This window comes from Tachyglossus aculeatus, chromosome 19 (genome assembly GCF_015852505.1).
Source record: "Tachyglossus aculeatus isolate mTacAcu1 chromosome 19, mTacAcu1.pri, whole genome shotgun sequence".
NCBI classification, from domain to species: domain Eukaryota; kingdom Metazoa; phylum Chordata; class Mammalia; order Monotremata; family Tachyglossidae; genus Tachyglossus; species Tachyglossus aculeatus.
In genome coordinates, this window is record NC_052084.1 from 3,317,564 (window position 1) to 3,341,834 (window position 24,271).

Sequence of the window (24,271 nt, forward strand, 5' to 3'; positions counted from 1 at the left end):
TGTCGCGCACCGAAATTTCGGACCTCGCAAAGCGGCGCCGCTTCCGCCCCAGAGAAGACCAGACGGTGAGACAATCGTTTGAGCGGGTTTATTGGGAGAGTGCGGCCCCCATCCCTGCCAGGGTCCGAATCACTTGGGCCCCAGCATGTCCCCGGGCTTCACCCACTCGTCAAACTGCTCGGCCGTGAGGTAGCCCAGCTCGATCGCCGTCGCCTTCAACGTGGCCCCGTTGCGGTGGGCCGTCTTGGCGATCTTGGCTGCCTTGTCGTAGCCTGGAAGGGAAACCGATCAATCAATCAATCAATCGTATTTATTGAGCACTTACTGTGTGCAGAGCACTGTACTAAAAGCGCTTGGGAAGTACAAGTTGGCAACATATAGAGACGGTCCCTACCCAACAGCGAGAGGGAGCGCGGTGAGACCCGACCGCAGCTCGTTCAGGAAGGACTGGCCGGCTTCCTTTCCCAAGATCCCATTTGGGATCCCAGCGGAGAGAAGCTGCGCTCCTCTATCCCGGAAGCTCTCCCAACAGGTCGACTAATATGGTTGCATTATAATAATAATGATGGCATTTATTAAGCGCTTACTACGTGCAAAGCACTGTTCTAAGCGCTGATAATAATAGTATTTGTTAAGCACTTACTCTGTGCAAAGCACTGTTCTAAGCACTGGGGAGGTTACAAGGTGAACAGGTGGTCCCACTGGGGGCTCACAGATTTAATCCCCATTTTACAGATGAGGGAACTGAGGCCCAGAGAAGTGAAGGGACTTGCCCAAAGTCACACAGCTGACAGTTGGCGGAGCTGGGATTTGAACCCATGACCTCTGACTCCAAAGCCCGGGCTCTTTCCACTGAGCCACGCTGCTTCTCTTATACTCTCCCGGAGAAGCAGCGTGGCCTAGGGTTCTAATCCCAGCTCCACCACCCGTCTGCTTGGTGACCTTGAGCAAGTCACTTCACTTCCCTCAGTTACCTCATCTGTAAAATGGGATTTAAGACGCTGCCTCCCCCTCTAGACAGTGAGCTTGTCGTGAGCAGGGACTGTGTCCATCTGTTGTTGAACTGTACTCTCCCAAGCGCCAAGTCCAGTGCTTTTCACACAGTAAGCGCTCAATGAATACGATCGAATGAATGTGGGACACGGGCCGTGTCCGACCCGATTCCTTTGAATCTACTCCAGCACTTAGAACAGTGCCTGGCATATAGTAAGCGCTGAACAAATACCATTTTTTTTTTAAAAAAAAGCGCTTAGTGAGGTGCTTGCAAACAGTAAATGGTCAATCAATCGTATTTATTGAGCGCTTACTGTGTGCAGAGCACTGGACTAAGCGCTTGGGAAGTCCAAGTTGGCAACATATAGAGACGGTCCCTACCCAGCAGTGGGCTCCCAGTCTAAAAGGGGGAGACAGAGAACAAAACCAGACATACTAACAAAATAAAATAAATAGAATAGATATGTACAAGTAAAATAAATAGAGTAATAAATATGTACAAGCATATATACATATATACAGGTGCTGTGGGGAAGGGAAGGAGGTAAGACAGGGGGGCGAGGGGGAGAGGAAGGAAATACCAATGACTGATACCACGGCTAGATTTAGAGCCGAGTCTTGCCCAGGGTCACACGGCAGACAAGTGGCCGAGCCGGGATTAGAACCCAGGTCCTTCGAACTCCAAGGCTCCAGGCACTAGGAAACGCCGCTTCTCTTTTCACTCTCAAATCCATTTCTACTTCAGCCCAGGATTCTTTACTGCTTGATACCTCAACGCATTTGCCCGTTTACCTAGGACAGCTAATCTCGATGACAGCAAGATCGTTTGCAGGCGCTCAGGCAGTAGTATTTACTGCGCTTTTACGGTGGGCAGAGTGCTGGACTAAGCGCTTGAGAGAATCCACTAGGATTCTCTCCCCCTCCCCACCCCCCAACACCTTACCTCCTTCCCCTCCCCACAGCACCTGTATATATGTATGTTTGTACGTATTTATTACCCTATTTTATTTGTACATATTTATTTTACTTTGTTAATATGTTTTGTTGTCTGTCTCCCCTTCTAGACTGTGAGCCCGCTGTTGGGTAGGGACCGTCTCTATATGTTGCCAACTTGGATGTCCCAAGCGCTTAGTCCAGTGCTCTGCACACAGTAAGTGCTCAATAAATACGATTGAATGAATGAATGAATGAATAGTAGCTTTGATCCTTGCTCTCCTGGTAGGAAAGGAGACTTTTTGAGCCAAGTGAGAAGGGGTTGAGCTCCTGCGGAATACAATTCGGAGTCCTAAATCAGAAGAGAACTGGTGCCACCTGGTGAAAAGAGGTTCCGCTCTGATCATCCAGTCATCAGAACCATTTCTAGGACCATCTAACAGTAATAATAACAGTAATTATTACATACTGTTATAATAATAACAGTAATAATACTAATAACGACAATAATCATGGTATTTTTCAAGCACTCAGTATGTGTCGGGCACTGTACTAAGGACTGGGGAAGATACAAGTTAATCGGGTTGGACAAAGTCCCTGTCCCACATAGGGCTCACAGTCTTAATCCCTGTTTTCCAGAGGAGGGAACTGAGGCCCAGGGAATAATAACTGTGGTATTTGTTAAGCGCTTACTATGTGCTGGGCACTGGACTAAGCGCTGGGGTGGAGCAAATCGGGTTGGACACGGTCCCTGTCCCACATAGGGCTCATGGTCTTAATCCCTGTTTTCCAGAGGAGGGAACTGAGGCCCAGAGAATAATAGCTGTGGTATTTGTTAAGCGCTTACTATGTGCTGGACACTGGACTAAGCGTTGGGGGGGACACACAAGCAAATCAGGTTGGACACGGTCCCTGTCCCACATAGGGCTCACAGTCTTAATCCTTGTTTTCCAGAGGAGGGAACTGAGGCCCAGAGAATAATAGCTGTGGTATTTGTTAAGCGCTTACTATGTGCTGGACACTGGACTAAGCGCTGGGGTGGACACAAGCAAATCGGGTCCCTGTCCCACGTGGGGCTGACAGTCTCAACCCCCATTTTCCAGATGAGGGAACTGAGGCGCAGAGAAGTGAGGTGACTTGCCCAGGGTCACACAGCACAACGTATGTATGTTTGCTTTCAGTCACCGCACCTGCCTCCAACTCTTACCTATATGAGGATTGAGCGCCGTCACTAACATCAGAGATTCACTCATCTTGCCCAGGGTCACACAGCACAACGTATGTATGTTTGCATTCAGTCACCGCACCTGCCTCCAACTCTTACCTATATGAGGATTGAGCGCCGTCACTAACATCAGAGATTCACTCATCAGTTTGTCGATCCTTTCCGTGTTGGCCTGGATTCCAACCACACAGTTGTCGGTGAAGGAAACGGCAGCGTCCCCCAGTAGCCTTGCCGAGTTCAGTACGTTCTTGATCTAGAAAGAAGGGAAAAAAAAGGAAAATACGTTCATTCATTCATTCATTCAATCGTATTTATTGGGCGCTCACTGTGTGCAGAGCACGTCCAACTGGTGGTCACCTGAGGACAGGATATTTCCCGATTCCCGAAAACAATATCCACCAAAATAATAACGATATTTGTGACTCAATAGACGGTACTGAGCAGTATTGACGGTAAGAAGCAGCGTGGCTCAGTGGAAAGAGCCTGGGCTTTTGAGTGAGAGGTCATGAGTTCAAATCCCAGCTCCGCCAACTGTCAGCTGTGTGACTTTGGGCAAGTCACTTAACTTCTCTGTGCCTCAGTTCCCTCATCTGTAAAATGGGGATTGACTGTGAGCCCCCCGTGGGACAACCGGATCACCTTGTAGCCACGTCTGCTGTGTGACCTCAGGCAAGTCACTTAACTTCTCGGAGCCTCAGTTACCTCATCTGTAAAATGGGGATGATGACTGTGAGCACCATGCGGGCCAAACTGATCACCTTGCATCCCCCCCAGGGCTTAGAACAAGTGCTTTGCACATAGTAAGCGCTTAATAAATGCCATCATCATCATCATGAGCTTACAGTCTAGAGGGGAGACAGGGACTGTCTCTATATGTTGCCAACTTGTACTTCCCAAGTGCTTAGTACAGTGCTCTGCACACAGTAAGCGCTCAATACGATTGATGATGATGATGAGACAGACTCTGGCGCTTAGTACAGTGCCTGGGCTCAAACTAAGCGCTTCAATACCATCGAAACGAGAAAGACCCGAGAGGCGGCGGCGGGAGATTCAAAGTGAAAGCTCACGATCATCGGCTTGAAGACGTTCAACTCAAAGTGGCCGTTGCTGCCCCCGACCGTGACGGCGACGTGGTTGCCCATCACCTGGGCGGCTACCATGGTGACGGCCTCGCACTGGGTGGGATTCACCTTTCCTGGGGAAAATCGGAAACGCAAACGTCACGGCGGCGGGCCCCACGCGTCGCGTTTCGGGGCCCCCGAGGGTCACAGGTGAAGACCCGACGGCGAGATTTCAGGAAACCGACTGGCTGGACGGATTCGCCGATCCGACGACCCCCCCTGCCCCAATTCCCTCTAATCCACGAATCCAGTGGTCCGGGACGGGGAAGGGGAGACGTCCAAGGAGGAATCTGGGCTTTGCGGACAGAGTAATGCAGGGGACCGGATCCGAAACCAAGTAAGTACCAAGGAACAGCCCTGACCCCAACCCTCCCACTCTCTCCAAAGGAACATTAGCCCAGTGTCCTGTGCCCCATAATTACCATCATCATCGTCATCAATCGTATTTATTGAGCGCTTACTATGTGCAGAGCACCGTACTAAGCACTTGGGAAGTACAAATTGGCAACATATAGAGACGGTCCCTACCCAACAGTGGGCTCACAGTCTAAAAGGGGGAGGCAGAGAACAAAACCAAACATACTAACAGAATACAATAAATAGGTTACCGCTGATTGACGGATCGATCGATCGCCGCCTTCCCACCCAGATTCTCTGGCAGCGGAGCAAAAGGAGCGCTAGGAATTCAGTCAGTCAACTGTATTTCTCGAGCGCTTACTGTGTGCAGAGCACTGTGCTCAGCGCTTGGAAGAGTTCGACAGAACAGTGTAAAATCACATTCCTCACCCACAACAGGCCTGCAGTCTAGAGGAGGAGTCAGACGTTAATCAATCGTGTTTCTTGAGCACTTACAGGGTGCAGGACACTGTACTAAGCGCTTGGGAGAGTACAATGTAATATCACAGACACAATCCCTGCCCAAGGCGCGCTTACGGCCTAGAGGAAGCCAACCTAGAGCAGTATTGACTCATCCGGTCAGTCAGCCGGGCTCATCCGTCGAGAGCTTACCGTGGGCGGAGCACCGTACTAAGCGCCGGGCCACGAAACGGAGACATTCCCCGCCCCCGACGAGCCAGTGGGGCGGGCGGGCCGATCCGACCGGGCCCGCGCCGCGTACCTGGCATGATGCTGCTGCCGGGCTCGTTCTCGGGCAGGACGAGCTCCCCGAGTCCCGAGCGCGGGCCGGACCCCAGGAAGCGGATGTCGTTGGCCATCTTCATCAGGCTGCAGGCCACGGTGTTCATGGAGCCACTCAGCTCCACCAGGGCGTCGTGGGCAGCCAGGGCCTCGAATTTGTTGGGCGCGGTGACGAACGGCAGGCCTGCGGGAAAAGGCGGCTTTTCCTTACAGCGTCCGTTAAGTGCTTCCTGTGCCAGGGACTGTACTGAGCCCACCCAGGTAGATACTCCTCACCCTGGGCTTCAAGGCTGTCCATCCCCTGGCCCCCTCCTACCTCACCTCCCTTCTCTCCTTCTCCAGCCCAGCCCGCAACCTCCGCTCCTCCACCGCTAATCTCCTCACCGTACCTCGTTCTCGCCTGTCCCGCCGTCGACCCCCGGCCCACGTCATCCCCCGGGCCTGGAATGCCCTGCTCCCTCTGCCCCTCCGCCAAGCTGGCTCTCTTCCTCCCTTCAAGGCCCTGCTGAGAGCTCACCTCCTCCAGGAGGCCTTCCCAGACTGAGCCCCTTCCCTCCTCTCCCCCTCGTCCCCCTCTCCATCCCCCCATCTTACCTCCTTCCCTTCCCCACAGCACCTGTATATATGTATATATGGTTGTACATATTTATTACTCTATTTATTCATTTATTTTACTTGTACATTTCTATCCTATTTATTTTATTTTGTTGGTATGTTTGGTTCTGTTCTCTGTCTCCCCCTTTTAGACTGTGAGCCCACCGTTGGGTAGGGACTGTCTCTATGTGTTGCCAATTTGTACTTCCCAAGCGCTTAGTACAGTGCTCTGCACATAGTAAGCACTCAATAAATACGATTGATTGATTGATTGGAATGCCCTCCCTCTGCCCCTCCGCCATGCTAGCTCTCTTCCTCCCTTCAAGGCCCTGCTGAGAGCTCACCTCCTCCAGGAGGCCTTCCCAGACTGAGCCCCTTCCTCCCTCTCCCCCTCGTCCCCCTCTCCATCCCCCCATCTTACCTCCTTCCCTTCCCCACAGCACCTGTATATATGTATATATGGTTGTACATATTTATTACTCTATTTATTTATTTTACTTGTACATTTCTATCCTATTTATTTTATTTTGTTGGTATGTTTGGTTCTGTTCTCTGTCTCCCCCTTTTAGACTGTGAGCCCACTGTTGGGTAGGGACTGTCTCTATGTGTTGCCAATTTGTACTTCCCAAGCACTTAGTACAGTGCTCTGCACATAGTAAGCGCTCAATAAATACGACTGATTGATTGATTGATACAAGCTCACTGTGATGGATGTGGTCCCTGTCCCACGTGTCCCCATTTTCCAGATGAGGGAACTGAAGTCGCCAGGCCCGACCTGTTCATTCATTCATTCGATTCAATCGTATTTTACTGAGCGCGTACTGTGTGCAGAGCACTGAACAAGCACCTGGGAGAGGAAGACATAGTAAGCGCTCAATAAATATGATGGATGATGATGACGATACGACGATGAGCAGACCACCGCCGCGATGACCTGACGGTGGCTTTAGTCGACGGAACCCGGGCCCCGGAGTCAGAAGGACCTGCGTTCTCATTCCGGCTCCGCCACCTGCCTGCTGTGTGACCCTGGGTAAGTCGTTTCGCTTTTCTGTACCTCAGTCCCCTCATCTGTAAAATGGGGATTAAGACGACGAGCCCCATGTGAGCCTGGGACTGTCTCCAACCTGATTAACTTGTATCCACCCCAGTGCTTAGAACGGTGCATGGCGCATAGTAAGCGCTTAATGCGTACCATAATTCATTTTACTTTGCTTCAGTCGTATTTATTGAGCACTTACTGTGTGCGGAGCACTGTACTAAGCGCTTGGGAGAGTAAAATAGAGAAGCAGTGTGGCTCAGTGGAAAGAGCATGGGCTTGGGAATCAGAGGTCATGGGTTCAAATCCTGGTTCTGCCAATTGTCAGCTCTGTGACTTTGGGCAAGTCACTTAACTTCTCCGTGCCTCAGTTACCTCATCTGTAAAATGGGAATTAAGAGTGTGAGCCCCACGTGGGACAACCTGATCACCTCGTATCCTAGTGCTTTGCACATAGTAAGCACTTAACAAATGCCATCATTATTATTATTATTATTATTATTATTAATTATTATTATTATTATTTCTGCTGTGTGACCTTGGGCAAGTCACTTAACGTCCCTGAGCCTCAGTTCCCTCACCTGTAAAATGGGGATGAAGACTGTGAGCCCCACGTGGGACAACCTGATCACCCTGTATCCCCTCCAGCTCTTAGAACAGTGCTTGGCACATAGTAAGCGCTTAACAAATGCCATTACAACAGAACAGTAAACTGACACATTCCCTGCCCACAACAGGCTTACAGTATTATTAATTCTTACAGGGCCTCTGCACACAGTACAGTGGCTGGCACATAGTAAGCGCTTAACAGATATCTTCATTATTATGATGATGATGATTATCGGGGCTGTACCCCAGTGGGGCCCGCCTCCTTCACCCTGTATCCATGGCAGCTCATCATCATCATCATCATCATCAATCGTATTTATTGAGCGCTTACTATGTGCAGAGCACTGTACTAAGCGCTTGGGAAGTACAAGTTGGCAACACATAGAGACAGTCCCTACCCAACAGGGGGCTCACAGTCTAAAAGGGGGAGACAGAGAACAAAACCAAACATACTAACAAAATAATATAAATAGAATAGATATGTACAAGTAAAATAAATAAATAAATAAAGTAATCAATCAATCAATCGTATTTATTGAGCGCTTACTATGTGCAGAGCACTGTACTAAGCGCTTGGGAAGTACAAATTGGCAACATCTAGAGACAGTCCCTCCCCAACAGGGGGCTCACAGTCTAAAAGGGGGAGACAGAGAACAAAACCAAACATACTAACAAAATAAAATAAATGAGCCCACTGTTGGGTAGGGACTGTCTCTATATGTTGCCAATTTGTACTTCCCAAGCGCTTAGTCCAGCGCTCTGCACATAGTAAGCGCTCAATAAATACGATTGATGATGATGATGAAGTAAAATAAATAGAGTAATAAATATGTACAAACGTATATACAGGTGCTGTGGGGAAGGGAAGGAGGTAAGATGGGGGGGATGGAGAGGAGGACGAGGGGGAGAGGAAGGAAGGGGCTCGGTCTGGGAAGGCCTCCTGGAGGAGGTAAACGCGGGGTAAATACCGTGTCCGGCGACGGACGTGACACTGACCCGTGAGGGCGGCCACCTTGGCGGCCACCTTCTCGGCGAAGCCGACCCGGGTGTTGAGCCCCGTCCCCACGGCCGTCCCTCCGGCGGCCAGCTCGTACACTCTCGGCAGGGCGGCTTGGATCCGGGCCATCCCGTACTTCACCTGCTGCACGTAAGCGCTGAATTCCTGCCACGGGGAGAGGCCGGGATACCGGGTGAGAAACTCTTCCAGTCGGACGTACCCAGTGCTTACCGCATGCGCAGCGCTGTACGAAGCGCCGGGGAGAGGACGACGTAACAACGGCCAGACGTATTCCCTCCTCATCATCATCAATCGTATTTACTGAGCGCTTACTGTGTGCACAGCACTGGACTAAGCGCTTGGGAAGTCCAAACTGGCAACATATAGAGACGGTCCCTACCCAACAGTGGGCTCACAGTCTAAAAGGGGGAGACAGAGAACCAAACCAAACATACTAACAAAATAAAATAAATAGGATAGATATGTACAAGTAAAATAAATAGAGTAATAAATATATATATACATATATAATCAATCAATCAATCGTATTTATTGAGCGCTTACTATGTGCAGAGCACTGTACTAAGCGCTTGGGAAGTACAAATTGGCAACACATAGAGGCAGTCCCTACCCAACAGTGGGCTCACAGTCTAAAAGGGGGAGACAGAGAACAGAACCAAACATACCAACAAAATAAAATAAATAGGATAGAAATGTACAAGTAAAATAAATAAATAAATAGAGTGATAAATATGTACAACCATATTTACATATATACAGGTGCTGTGGGGACACACATATATGCCCACAACGAGCTCACGGTCCAGAGGGGGAGACGACTGTCAACCTCCTTTGCCGGCGACGGAACGCGTCTTTTATATTATTCTACTGTTTTCGTTCATTCAGTCGTATTTATTGAGCGCCTACTGTGTGCAGAGCACTGGACTAAGCGCTTGGGAAGTCCAAGTCGGCAACATATAGAGACGGTCCCTACCCAACAACGGGCTCACAGTCTAGAAGGGGGAGACAGACGACAAAACAAAACTTGTGGACAGGTGTCAAGTTGTCAGGACAAACAGAATTAAAGCTAGATGCACATCATTAGCAAAATCAATAGAATAGTAAATATGTCCCAGTAAAATAAATAGAGTAATAAATCTGTATATACAGGTGCTGGGCGGAGGGGATGGGGAGGAGGAGAGGAAAAAAGGGGCTCAGGGTGGGAAGGCCTCCTGGAGGAGGTGAGCTCTCAGTAGGGCTTTGAAGGGAGGAAGACTCTCCCAAGTGCTCAGTACAATCAATCAATCAATCGTATTTATTGAGCGCTTACTGTGTGCAGAGCACTGTACTAAGTGCTTGGGAAGTACAAGTTGGCAACACATAGAGACTCTGCACGCAGTAAGCGCTCAATAAACATGATTGACTGGCAGCTCCAACCGGACCAGTCTGATGAGCATCCAGCCATGTCAATCAGTGGTACTTATTGGGCGCTTGCTAGGTGCAGAGCACTGTACTAAGCACTTGGGAGAGTGTACGCCAACAAAATTAGCAGACACTTTTCCTGCCCGTAACAACTTTACAGTTTAGAGGAGAGCCTTAAAGTGACAAAGCTGCTTGAATTCCTGGGAGATCTGACTACCCTGTTGGGGAAGAAGAGGATCTCAAAGCGGGAAAAAAGCTCACCGTGGGCAGGGAAGGCGGCTGTTTATTGTCGTACTCTCCCAAGCGCTTAGCACAGCGCTCTGCACACAGTAAGCGCTCAATAAACACGACTAACTGACGGCCCCAACCGGACCAGTCCGATGAGCCACGTCAACCAGTGGTATTTATTGGGCGCTTGCTACGTGCAGAGCACTGTACTAAGCACTCGGGAAAGTGTACTCCAACAAAATTAGCAGACGCATTTCCTGCCCTTAACGACCTTACAGTCTAGAGGAGAGCCTTAAAGTGACAGAGCTGCTTGAATTCCTGGGAGATCTGACTACCCATCCCGGTTGGGGAAGAAGAGGATCTCAAAGCGGGAAATAAGCTCACCGTGGGCAGGGAAGGCGTCTGTTTATTGTTGAACTCTCCCAAGCGCTCTGCACACGGTAAGCGCTCAATAAACACAATTGACCGATGGTCCCAACCGGACCAGTCCGATGAGCCACGTCAATCAGTGGTATTTATTGGGCGTTTGCTACGTGCAGAGCACTGTACTGAGAGTGTACTCCAACAAAATTAGCAGACACATTTCCTGCCCATAATGACCTTACAGTTTAGAGGAGAGCCTTAAAGTGACAGAGCTGCTTTAATTCCTGCGAGATCTGACGACCCTGCTGGGGAAGAAGAGGATCTCAAAGCGGGAAAAAAGCTCACCGTGGGCAGGGAAGGCGTCTGTTTATTGTCGTACTCTCCCAAGCGCTCTGCACACAGTAAGCGCTCAATAAACACGACTGACCGACGGTCCCAACCGGACCAGTCCGATGAGCCACGTCAATCACTGGTATTTATTGGGCGCTTGCTATGTGCAGAGCACTGTACTGAGAGTGTACTCCAACAAAATTAGCAGACACGTTTCGTGCCCATAACGACCTTGCAGTCTAGAGGAGAGCCTTAAAGTGACAGAGCTGCTTTAATTCCTGCGAGATCTGACTACCCTGTTGGGGAAGAAGAGGATCTCAAAGCGGGAAAAAAGCTCACCGTGGGCAGGGAAGGCGTCTGTTTATTGTTGTACTCTCCCAAGCGCTCTGCACACGGTAAGCGCTCAATAAACACAATTGACCGATGGTCCCAACCGGACCAGTCCGATGAGCCACGTCAATCAGTGGTATTTATTGGGCGCTTGCTACGTGCAGAGCACTGTACTGAGAGTGTACTCCAACAAAATTAGCAGACACATTTCCTGCCCATAACGACCTTGCAGTCTAGAGGAGAGCCTTAAAGTGACAGAGCTGCTTTAATTCCTGCGAGATCTGACTACCCTGCTGGGGAAGAAGAGGATCTCAAAGCGGGAAAAAAAATCACCGTGGGCAGGGAAGGCGGCTGTTTATTGTCGTACTCTCCCAAGCGCTCTGCACACAGTAAGCGCTCAATAAACACGACTGACCGACGGTCCCAACCGGACCAGTCCGATGAGCCACGTCAATCACTGGTATTTATTGGGCGCTTGCTACGTGCAGAGCACTGTACTGAGAGTGTACTCCAACAAAATTAGCAGACACGTTTCATGCCCATAACGACCTTGCAGTCTAGAGGAGAGCCTTAAAGTGACAGAGCTGCTTTAATTCCTGCGAGATCTGACTACCCTGTTGGGGAAGAAGAGGATCTCAAAGCGGGGAAAAAAGCTCACCGTGGGCAGGGAAGGCATCTGTTTATTGTCGTACTCTCCCAAGCGCTTAGCACAGCGCTCTGCACGCAGTAAGCGCTCAATAAACACGACTGACGGCCCCAACTGGACCAGTCCGATGAGCCATGTGAATCAGTGGTATTTACTGGGCGCTTGCTACGTGCAGAGCACTGTACTAAGCGCTTGGGAGAGTGTACTCCAACAAAATTAGCAGACACATTTCCTGCCCATAACGACCTTCCAGTTTAGAGGAGAGCCTTAAAGTGACAGAGCTGCTTTAATTCCTGGGAGATCTGACTACCCTGCTGGGGAAGAAGAGGATCTCAAAGCGGGAAAAAAGCTCACCGTGGGCAGGGAAGGCGGCTGTTTATTGTCGTACTCTCCCAAGCGCTCTGCACACGGTAAGCGCTCAATAAACACGACTGACCGACGGTCCCAACTGGACCAGTCCGATGAGCCACGTCAATCAGTGGTATTTATTGGGCGCTTGCTACGTGCAGAGCACTGTACTAAGCGTGTACTCCAACAAAATTAGCAGACACATTTCCTGCCCATAACGACCTTACAGTTTAGAGGAGAGCCTTAAAGTGACAGAGCTGCTTTAATTCCTGGGAGATCTGACTACCCTGCTGGGGAAGAAGAGGATCTCAAAGCGGGAAAAAAGCTCACCGCGGGCAGGGAAGGCGGCTGTTTATTGTCGTACTCTCCCAAGCGCTCTGCACACGGTAAGCGCTCAATAAACACAATTGACCGATGGTCCCAACCGGACCAGTCCGATGACCCACGTCAATCAGTGGTATTTATTGGGCGTTTGCTATGTGCAGAGCACGGTACTGAGAGTGTACTCCAACAAAATTAGCAGACACATTTCCTGCCCATAACGACCTTACAGTTTAGAGGAGAGCCTTAAAGTGACAGAGCTGCTTTAATTCCTGGGAGATCTGACTACCCTGCTGGGGAAGAAGAGGATCTCAAAGCGGGAAAAAAGCTCACCGTGGGCAGGGAAGGCGGCTGTTTATTGTCGTACTCTCCCAAGCGCCCTGCACACGGTAAGCGCCCGACAAATACGGTCGAACGGCCGACTGAGCGATGATGGGAGCGGCCAAACTTCTTCTTTCCCACCCGCCCAGGCCGGTGGCCTCTCCACCAGGCCTCGCCGCTCCTCCCGGAGGGAGGCCCGGCGGGGGGGAAGCGGGCGGACGCACCTGGCCGAGGGTCAGGGGGACGGCATCCTGCGTGTGAGTCCGCCCGATCTTGATGATCTGCGCGAACTCCCGGGATTTCGCCTCCAGGGCATCGCGCAGCTTCTGCAGGCCGGGGAGCAGCACCTGGTGAACCTCCGTGGCGGCCGCGATGTGCATCGCCGTGGGGAACGTGTCGTTCGAGCTCTGCCCGGGAGGCAAGGACGGGGCGCTTAGTGCGGTGCCTGGCGCACGGGGACCGCCTCACGGGTAACGTTTCGAAAAAGAGGGCGGGAGAGTCCGCGTCAAGGTGCCTTGGCCTCAGTCGGTGGTCCTAATCCTGACCCGCTGGCCCGTCAGCACTCCCGTTTTACAGCTGAGGGAACTGAGGCCCAAGTCAGCCGTTTTTTAGACTGTGAGCCCACTGTTGGGTAGGGGCTGTCTCTGTGTGTTGCCAATTTGGACTTCCCAAGCGCTCAGTACGGTGCTCTGCACATAGTAAGCGCTCAATAAATACGACTGATGAGTTGCTCAAGGTCACACAGCAGAGCGGGGATTAGAACCCAGGTCCTCCGACTGCCGGGCCCGGCCTCTTTCCGCTAGGCCGGCCTGTGTTTGCTATAAACCGTAGGGTTGGTCCGGTGTTGAAAGGGGAAACGATTTATATCACGGGCCATTATACACACCCTCTTACAAGTTACACGCACATTAACAGCGTGGCTCCGTGGAAAGAGCCCGGGCTTTGGAGTCAGAGGTCATGGGTTCGAATCCCGGCTCCACCACATGTCTGCTGGGTGACCTTGGGCAAGTCACTTAACGTCTCCGAGCCTCAGTTACCTCACCTGCAAAATGGGGATTAAGACTGTGAGCCCCACGTGGGACAACTTGATCACCTTGTAACCCCCCCAGCGCTTAGAACAGTGCTCTGCACATAGTAAGCGCCTAACAAATGCCATTATTATAGATACAATAACCCACGCTTATCTCCATCATCAATCGTATTTATTGAGCGCTTACTATGTGCACATAGTAAGCGCCTAACAAATGCCATTATTATATATACAATAACCCACGCTTATCATCATCATCAATCGTATTTATTGAGCGCTATGTGCAGAGCACTGTTCTAAGCGCTGGGGGGGTTACAAGGTGATCAAGTTGTCCCAAGTGGGGCTCACAGCCTTAATCCCCATCTGACAGATGAGGTACCTGAGGCTCAGAGACGTTAAGTGACCTGCCCAAGGTCACACAGCAGACGCGGTCCAGGAAACGTCATTCAGAAGAGGAAACTGATCCAAGGGCCCCGCTTCTGCTTTGCGGACAAAGCTCAGGAGGCATATAACATACAAACGTAATTATATAATTATAATCATGTTGCCAATTTGTACTTCCCAAGCGCTTAGTACAGTGCTCTGCACATAGCAAGCGCTCAATAAATACGATTGATGATGATGATGATGATATAAAAACACACGCTTACAACAGTAATTATTATGGTCCTGGTGGGGCGCTTACTACGTGCCGAGCACCCGTTCTAAGCGCCGGATCTAAATCCTGCAAGAACTGAGTCGTTCAGAAGACAGAACTGATCCCAATTCCGTAGGCATTCATTACACACGCATTTATCCCAGCACTTGGAGCAGTGGAAAAGAGCCCAGGCTTTGGAGTCAGAGGTCATGGGTTCAAATCCCGACTCCGCCAATTGTCAGCTGTGTGACTTCGGGCAAGTCACTTAACTTCTCTGTGCCTCAGTTACCTCACCTGTAAAATTGGGATGAAGACTGTGAGCCCCGCGTGGGACAACCTTATCACCATGTATCCTCTCCAGCGCTTAGAACAGTGCTTTGCACATAGTAAGCGCTTAATAAATGCCAGTATTATTATTCTTATTGATTTACAAAAGCACACGCTTATCTGAATGCAACACCGTACGAGCCGCTCCGAAGACGAAATGGACCCCCCGCGCCTGCTCGGCGGGTGAGGTCCAGGAATGACGCCGAGGCGACTCCGAAGCGTGACTACGGACCTGACTTTTATTGACGTGATCGTTGGGGTGCACGGGCTCCTTGCTCCCCAGCTCGCCCCCCAGCATCTCGATGGCCCTGTTGCTGATGACTTCGTTGACGTTCATGTTGGTCTGCGTCCCGGAGCCCGTCTGCCACACTACCAGCGGGAAGTGCTCGTCCAGCTTCCCGGCCGCCACCTGAGGAGACAGGGAAGGTCGAAGGAACGCGGCACGTAGTAAGCGCCTACATTATTATTTGTATCCACCCCAGCTCTTAGAACAGTACCTGGCACATAGTAAGCGCTTAACAAGTACCATTATTATTATTATTAGGTCTGTTATTATTTGTATCCACCCCAGCTCTTAGAACAGTACCTGGCACGTAGTAAGCTCTTAACAAGTACCATTATCATTATTATGTCTGTTATTATTTGTATCCACCCCAGCTCTTAGAACAGGTCCTGGCACACAGGAAGCAGTTAACAAATACCACAAGCGCTGTACAGTGAGTAAGCGCTCAATAAATACGATTGATTGACTGATTGATTAGAATAAGGTCCCTAGCCTTGAGGGACCAGTGGGGAAGACAGACCCATAAATAGACGGGAGAAAAAAAGACGTGGAGACAGGTACATGGGAGCTCAAATAATACACACACACACACACACATATATAATTGTGGTATTTGTTAACTGCTTCCTATGTGCCAGGACCTGTTCTAAGAGCTGGGGTGGATACAAATAATAACAGACCTAATAATGATAATGGTACTTGTTAAGAGCTTACTACGTGCAAGGTACTGTTCTAAGAGCTGGGGTGGATACAAATAATAACAGACATGATAATGGTACTTGTTAAGAGCTTACTACGTGCCAGGTACTGTTCTTAAGAGCTGGGGTGGATACAAATAATAACAGACCTAATAATGATAATGGTACTTGTTAAGAGCTTACTACGTGCCAGGTACTGTTCTAAGAGCTGGGGTGGACACAAATAATAACAGACATAATAATGATAATGGTACTTGTTAAGCGCTTACTAGGTGCCAGGTACTGTTCTAAGAGCTGGGGTGGATACAAATAATAACAGACCTAATAATAATAATAAGGGTACTTGTTAAGAGCTTACTACGTGCCAGGTACTGTTCTAAGAGCTGGGGTGGATACAAATAATAACAGACATAATAATGATAATGGTACTTGTTAAGAGCTTACTACATGCCTGGTACTGTTCTAAGAGCTGGGGTGGATACAAATAATACCAGACATAATAATGACAATGGTACTTGTTAAGACCTTACTACGTGCCAGGTACTGTTCTAAGAGCTGGGGTGGATACAAATAATAACAGACCTAATAATAATAATAATGGTACTTGTTAAGAGCTTACTACGTGCCAGGTACTGTTCTAAGAGCTGGGGTGGATACAAACAATAACAGACATAATAATAATAATAATGGTACTTGCTAAGAGCTTACTACGTGCCAGGTACTGTTCTAAGAGCTGGGGTGGATACAAATAATAACAGACATAATAATGATAATGGTACTTGTTAAGAGCTTACTACGTGCCAGGTACTGTTCTAAGAGCTGGGGTGGATACAAATAATAACAGACCTAATAAAAATAATAATAATAATGGTACTTGTTAAGCGCTTACTACGTGCCAGGTACTGTTCTAAGAGCTGGGGTGGATACAAATAATAACAGACATGATAATGGTACTTGTTAAGAGCTTACTACGTGCCAGGTACTGTTCTAAGAGCTGGGGTAGATACAAATAATAACAGACCTAATAATGATAATGGTACTTGTTAAGAGCTTACTACGTGCCAGGTACTGTTCTAAGAGCTGGGGTGGATACAAATAATAACAGACCTAATAATAATAATAATGGTACTTGTTAAGCGCTTACTATGTGCCAGGTACTGTTCTAAGAGCTGGGGTGGATACAAATAATAACAGACCTAATAATGATAATGGTACTTAAGAGCTTACTACGTGCCAGGAACTGTTCTAAGAGCTGGGGTGGATACAAATAATAACAGACCTAATAATAATGATAATGGTACTTGTTAAGCGCTTACTATGTGCCAGGTACTGTTCTAAGAGCTGGGGTGGATACAAATAATAACAGACATAATAATAATAATAATGGTACTTGTTAAGAGCTTACTACGTGCCAGGTACTGTTCTAAGAGCTGGGGTGGATACTACTACTAATAATAATGGCATTTATTAAGCGCTCACTATATGCAAAGCACTGTACTAAGCACTGGGGAGGTTACAAGGTGACCAGGTTGTCCCACGGGGGGCTCACAGTCTTCATCCCCATTTGACAGATGAGGGAACCGAGGCCCAGAGAAGTCAAGTGACTTGCCCAAAGTCACACAGCTGACAACTGGCGGAGCCGGAATCCGAACCCATGACCTCTGACTCCAAAGCCCGGGCTCTTTTCCACTGAGCCCCGCTGCTTCTTATTATAATAGTAACGATGGTACTTGTTAAGCGCTTACTATGTGCCAGGTACTGTACGAAGCGCTGGGGTGGATAGGAGCCCCTTGCCCCACATGGGGCTCACACTCTTATCCCCATTTTACAGATGAGGGAACTGAGGCACAGAGAAGTGATTTGCCCAAGGTCGCACAGCAGACATGTGGCGGAGCCGGGATTAGGGTCCGTGCCCTATTCGCTAAGCCACACTGCTACTAGGAAATTGGGTTGGACAAAGTCCCCGTCCTATATATCTCTCTATATATAGATGTATAATGTATATGTGTGTGTGTATATATATATATAGATGTATAATGTGTGTGTGTGTGTGTATATATATATAGATGTATAATGTGTCTCTGTGTGTGTGTGTGTGTGTGTGTATATATATATATATATATATATATATATATATACACCATTATGATTGCCAACGCAAGGTGACATTTTATTCATTCCAACAGGAAGTTTTCATTGGGATTCTTCCCCGACAACGAGTTTTCCACTTACCTCATCAGCCGCCTTCATGATGGCGCTGGCAATCTTTGGATCGAGCCCGTAATCCTGGTTGACTTCGGCAGCCGCCCGTTTCAATATGCCGAAAGCTCTTATAACCGGGATCTGAAACGATCATCACCATGATCTCGAAACAAGGCTCCCGGGCCTCGTGACTCCAGGAGTGAGGGGGGGAAAGCGGCCGGGAATCCCGGGAACCACTGAACGTACGTACCCGAGACAAAACGCTTAAATAATCCATTCGAGGATTCACTACACAGATCCTTAATAATAATAATGGCATTTGTTAAGCGCTTACTATGTGCAAAGCACTGTTCTAGGCGCTGGAAAGGATACAAGGTGATCAGGTTGTCCCACGTGGGGCTCACAATCTTAATCCCCATTTTACAGATGAGGGAACTGAGGCACAGAGACGTGACTTGCCCAGAGTCACACAGCTGACAACTGGCGGAGCCGGGATTTGCCTCCTCCCATCCTCCCGCGCCGGGACAGAGTAAGCGCTCAATAAATACGACTACACGACTGATTAAGGAAAAGAGCAAAGACGCTGAAAAGGTGGGGGACAAAGGTGGAGGGAAGCAGAAGAGTGAGGGAAATTTAGGAAACCACAAGGATCCAAGTTGAGATCATCCGGGCAGATTTAGGGAAGGGCAAATGGGCTTTGAAATAAATCCAGCAGCCGGTAAAAATCCCTAGAGGACATGTGGCATTTCAAACGCACTAGAAGAAAATTGGGAAGCAAAATAAGGGAACCAGACCCTCAGGAAGGTCAAAACAGAGAGACAGACTGACTTTTAGACTGTGAGCCCACTGTTGGGTAGGGACCGTCTCTATATGTTGCCAACTTGGACTTCCCAAGCGCTTAGTACAGTGCTCTGCACACAGTAAGCGCTCAATAAATACGATTGATTGATTGACAGCCCCCCCTCCCCGCCCAGCCCGCCAGCCCTTTCTTGGCAGCAAACTACTAATAATAATAATGATGGCATTTATTAAGCGCTTACTATGTGCAAAGCAACGTTCTAAGTGCTGGGGAGGTTACAAGGTGATCAGGTTGTCCCACGTGGGGCTCACAGTCTTCATCCCCATTTTCCAGATGAGGGAACTGAGGCACAGAGAAGTGAAGTGACTTGCCCAAGGTCATACGGCTGACAATTGGGGGAGCCGGGATTTGAACCCATGACCTCTGACTCCAAAGCCCAGGCTCTTTCCACTGCTTCTCTAATAATAATAATAATAATGTTGGTATTTAAGCGCTTACTATGTGCCAAGCACTGTTCTAGAACAGCCAGATTTGGTATAAATAATAATAATGATGGCATTTATTGCTTACTACGTGCAAAACACCGTTCTAAGCGCTGGGGAGGTTACAAGGTGATCAGGTTGTCCCACGGGGGGCTCACAGTCTTCATCCCCATTTTACAGATAGGGAACGGTGGTGCAGAGAAGTGACTTGCCCAAAGTCACCCAGCTGACAATTGGCAGAGCCGGGATTTGAACCCATGACCTCTGACTCCAAAGCCCGGGCTCTTTCCCCTGAGCCACGCTGCTTCTCTACTAATAATGATGTTGGTATTAAGCGCTTCCTACGTGCCAAGCACTGTTCCCTCTCCATCCCCATCTTACCTCCTTCCCTTCCCCACAGCACCTGTATATATATTTGTACATATTTATCACTCTATTTATTTATTAATTTTACTTGTCCATACCTATTCTATTTATTTTATTTTGTTAGTACGTTTGGTTTTGTTCTCTGTCTCCCCCTTTTAGACTGTGAGCCCACCGCTGGGTAGGGACCGTCTCTAGATGTTGCCAACTTGGACTTCCCAAGCGCTTAGTCCAGTGCTCCGCACATAGTAAGCGCTCAATAAATACGATTGATGAGGATGATGATGATGACCGTCTCTATATGTTGCCAACTTGGACTTCCCAAGCGCTTAGTCCAGTGCTCCTGCACACAGTAAGCGCTCAATACGATTGATTGATTAGTCCAGTGCTCTGCACACAGTAAGCGCTCAATAAATACGATTGATTGATTGATTGATTGTTTTAGAACAGCCAGATTCGATACAAATGGAAGTGATGGACCGAATGGGCCGAAGGGAGCCGGCCTGCCTGCGAAACAAACCCGCCGCAATAGTCGGACCCGTTTTCCCGGAGCTTCCTTCATCTCCGGACCAAAGCTACTCACTGGCATCCGCTCCGTCACGCCGCCGATCTTAAAATTCAGGGTGGACCTCACCGTCTGGGCCCCGTAATACTTATCGGTGGGGACTTTCAGTTCGCCGAAGGTGTCGTATTCTATCCGGAAGGCGTTTTGGCTGGCCTGAGGAGGAAAAAGGGGAAACTGAGGTAAGCGCTTTGCTCTAGGAAAAACAGGCGGTTACACTAATTGTTGCCCGATTAAACTTCACAGGGGCTGTGGTGGGTGGGGAGGCGGAGGAAGCTTCCACTGAGCCACGCTGCTTCTCTAATATATAATAATAATACAGCAGCATCATCATCATCAATCGTATTTATTGAGCGCTTACTATGTGCAGAGCACTGTACTAAGCGCTTGGGAAGTACAAATTGGCAACATATAGAGACAGTCCCTACCCAACAGCGGGCTCACAGTCTAGAAGGGGGAGACAGAAAACAAAACATACTAACAAAATAAATAGAATAAATATGTACAAGTAAAATAAATAAATACATAGAGTAATAAATACGTACAAATATATACAGGTACTATGGGGAAGGGAAGGAGGTAAGGCGGGGGGGATGGAGAGGGGGAGAGGAAGGAGGCGGTTCAGTCTGGGCCCCCTTTCCATCCCCCCCGTCTTACCTCCTTCCCTTCCCCACAGCACCTGTATATATGTCTGTATGTTTGTACATATTTATTACTCTATTTTACTTGTACATATCTATTCTATTTATTTTATTTTGTTAGTATGTTTGGTTTTCTGTCTCCCCCTTCTAGACTGTGAGCCCGCTGTTGGGTAGGGACTGTCTCTCTGTGTTGCCAACTTGTCCTTCCCAAGCGCTTAGTCCAGTGCTCTGCACACAGTAAGCGCTCAACAAATACGACCGATTGGTTGATTGCCGACTTTTTTTTTAATGGCATTTATTAAGCGCTGACTATGTGCAGAGCACCGTTCTAAGCGCCGGGGAATTTACAAGGTGATCAGGTTGTGCCCCCGTGGGGCTCACGGTGTTCATCCCCATTTCCCAGAGGAGGGAACTGAGGCCCAGAGAAGTGAAGTGACTTGCCCGAAGTCACACAGCTGACAAGTGGCGGAGCCGGAATTTGAACCCATGACCTCTGACCCCAAGGCCTGTGTTCTTTCCATTGAGCCACGCTGCTTCTCTGAAGGTTAAGAATCAATCGGTCAGTTGGTACTTATTGAGCATTTACTGTTTACTGGGCGCAGAGCAATCAATCAATCAATCAATTGTATTTATTGAGCCCTTACTGTGTGCAGAGCACTGTACTAAGCGCTTATAGAGAGCTGGTAGAAACGTTCCCTGACCATAAGGAAAGAGAAGCGGCCTGGCCTAGTGGATGGGACCCAGGCCTAGGAATCCAAAGGACCTGGGTTCCAACAGTGCTCTGCACCCAGTAAGCGCTCAATAAATACGACTGAATGAATCCCCGGCTCTGCCACTTACTTGTCTGCTGGGTGACCCTGGGCAAGTCATTCAATCGTATTTACTGGGTGCTTACTGTGTGCAGAGCACTGGACTAAGCGCTGGGAAAGTACAATTCGGCAACAGATAGAGACAATCCCTACCCAATCAATCGATCAATCAGTCGTATTTATTGAGCGCTTACTGTGTGCAGAGCACTGGACTAAGCGCTTGGGAAGTACAATATAGAGACAGTCCCTACTGTCTCCCCCTCTATGGAGAGGGGGAGGGGAAGGAGGGGGCTCAGTCTGGGCCCCCTTTCCATCCCCCCCGTCTTACCTCCTTCCCTTCCCCACAGCACCTGTATATATGTCTATATGTTTGTACATATTTATTACTCTATTTTACTTGTACATATCTATCCTATTTATTTTATTTTGTTAGTATGTTTGGTTTGGTTCTCTGTCTCCCCCTTCTAGACTGTGAGCCCGCTGTTGGGTAGGGACTGTCTCTCTGTGTTGCCAACTTGTCCTTCCCAAGCGCTTAGTCCAGTGCTCTGCACACAGTAAGCGCTCAACAAATACGACCGATTGGTTGATTGCCGACTTTTTTTTTAATGGCATTTATTAAGCGCTTACTATGTGCAGAGCACCGTTCTAAGCGCCGGGGAATTTACAAGGTGATCAGGTTGTCCCCCCGTGGGGCTCACGGTGTTCATCCCCATTTCCCAGAGGAGGGAACTGAGGCCCAGAGAAGTGAAGTGACTTGCCCAAAGTCACACAGCTGACAAGTGGCGGAGCCGGGATTTGAACCCATGACCTCTGACCCCAAGGCCTGTGTTCTTTCCATTGAGCCACGCTGCTTCTCTGAAGGTTAAGAATCAATCGGTCAGTTGGTACTTATTGAGCACTTACTGTTTACTGGGCGCAGAGCAATCAATCAATTGTATTTATTGAGCCCTTACTGTGTGCAGAGCACTGTACTAAGCGCTTGGAAAAGGACAATATAGAGAGCTGGCAGAAACGTTCCCTGACCATAAGGAAAGAGAAGCGGCCTGGCCTAGTGGATGGGACCCAGGCCTAGGAATCCAAAGGACCTGGGTTCCAACAGTGCTCTGCACCCAGTAAGCGCTCAATAAATACGACTGAATGAATCCCGGCTCTGCCACTTACTTGTCTGCTGGGTGACCCTGGTCAAGTCATTCAATCGTATTTACTGGGTGCTTACTGTGTGCAGAGCACTGGACTAAGCGCTGGGAAAGTACAATTCGGCAACAGATAGAGACAATCCCTACCCAATCAATCGATCAATCAATCGTATTTATTGAGCGCTTACTGTGTGCAGAGCACTGGACTAAGCGCTTGGGAAGTACAATATAGAGACAGTCCCTACTGTCTCCCCCTCTATGGAGAGGGGGAGGGGAAGGAGGGGGCTCAGTCTGGGCCCCCTCTCCATCCCCCCCCCCGTCTTACCTCCTTCCCTTCCCCACAGCACATGTATACGTGTGTATATGTTTGTACAGATTTATTACTCTATTTATTTTACTTGTACCTAGCTATTCTATTTATTTTATTTTGTTAGTATGTTTGGTTTTGTTCTCTGTCTCCCCCTTCTAGCCTGTGAGCCCACGGTTGGGTAGGGACCGTCTCTCTATGTTGCCAACTTGGACTTCCCAAGCGCTTAGTACAGTGCTCTGCACACAGTAAGCGCTCAGTAAATACGACTGATTGATTGATTGACGACTTGGACTTGGCAAGCGCTTAGTCCAGTGCTCTGCACCCAGTAAGCGCTCAATAAATACGACTGAATGAATGACTGACAGATCCGCGCTGCGGCCCGCGGGGTGGGGAGCGGCTGAAGGTCAGGGCGGGCAGGGCGGGCAGGGGGTCTCACCATGCGTGCGGGGGGCTGCAGGGCGGAGGGCTGCGGGGAGGAGGAGGCGGCGGAGGCGGATCGGGTCCGGAGCAGGCGCAGGCAGGGCCGCACGGCGCGGTACATGGCAGAGGCGGAGGCGGAGGTCACCGTCGGCCGCAGGGAAGGGCGGGCTTACACTCTGCAACACGCCCCCTCCGGAAGACAGCCAATCACAGCCCGGGACACACCTCCGCCGGGGCGGGAACCCCCCCCGACAGCCAATCACAACCCGGAACACACCTCCGCCGGGACGGGAACAACCCCCGGCAGCCAATGGGGCCCCGGGCGGGCTTAAAGAATGACAGGGACCGAAGGAGGGGCGGGGCCTACGATTAGGACACGCCCCCTAGGGCTGACAGCCAATCACGGCTCGGGAACCACCCTCGGCAGCCAATCACGGCCCGGGGCCGACTTCTACGAGGGAGGGAACAACCCCCGGCAGCCAATGGGGCCCCGGGCGGGCTTAAAGAATGACAGGGACCGAAGGAGGGGCGGGGCCTACGATCATGGACTCGCCCCTCGGGCTGACAGCCAATCACGGCTCGGGAACCACCCTCGGTAGCCAATCACGGCCCGGGGCC

General features: G+C 49.5%; 1 protein-coding gene across 1 annotated transcript; it reads right to left on the bottom strand.

Annotated features, from left to right (window-relative positions):
* Positions 1–69: 69 nt before the first annotated feature.
* FH (fumarate hydratase) lies at positions 70–23,796 on the bottom strand. The gene is made up of 10 exons (XM_038761330.1): positions 23,670–23,796; positions 20,359–20,493; positions 18,162–18,272; positions 15,181–15,357; positions 13,179–13,361; positions 8,645–8,810; positions 5,390–5,593; positions 4,219–4,346; positions 3,251–3,404; positions 70–272 (listed from the first exon to the last, which is right to left on the bottom strand). Exons 1-10 carry the CDS (start codon positions 23,772–23,774, stop codon positions 130–132), a joined length of 1,506 nt encoding a protein of 501 aa, XP_038617258.1. The 5' UTR covers positions 23,775–23,796; the 3' UTR covers positions 70–129.
* Between the last annotated feature and the right edge of the window lie 475 nt (positions 23,797–24,271).

Bases quoted from the DNA above. Each gene is read 5' to 3' on its own strand.
- FH (XM_038761330.1), bottom strand. From the start codon at position 23,774: ATGTACCGCGCCGTGCGGCCCTGCCTGCGCCTGCTCCGGACCCGATCC. The intron at 15,358-18,161 runs GTAAGTGGAAAA...CTGTCTCCTCAG, and splicing joins TCATGAAGGCGGCTGATGAG to GTGGCGGCCGGGAAGCTGGA. The intron at 5,594-8,644 runs GTCAGTGTCACG...CTTTTCCCGCAG, and splicing joins CAAGGTGGCCGCCCTCACGG to GCCTGCCGTTCGTCACCGCG.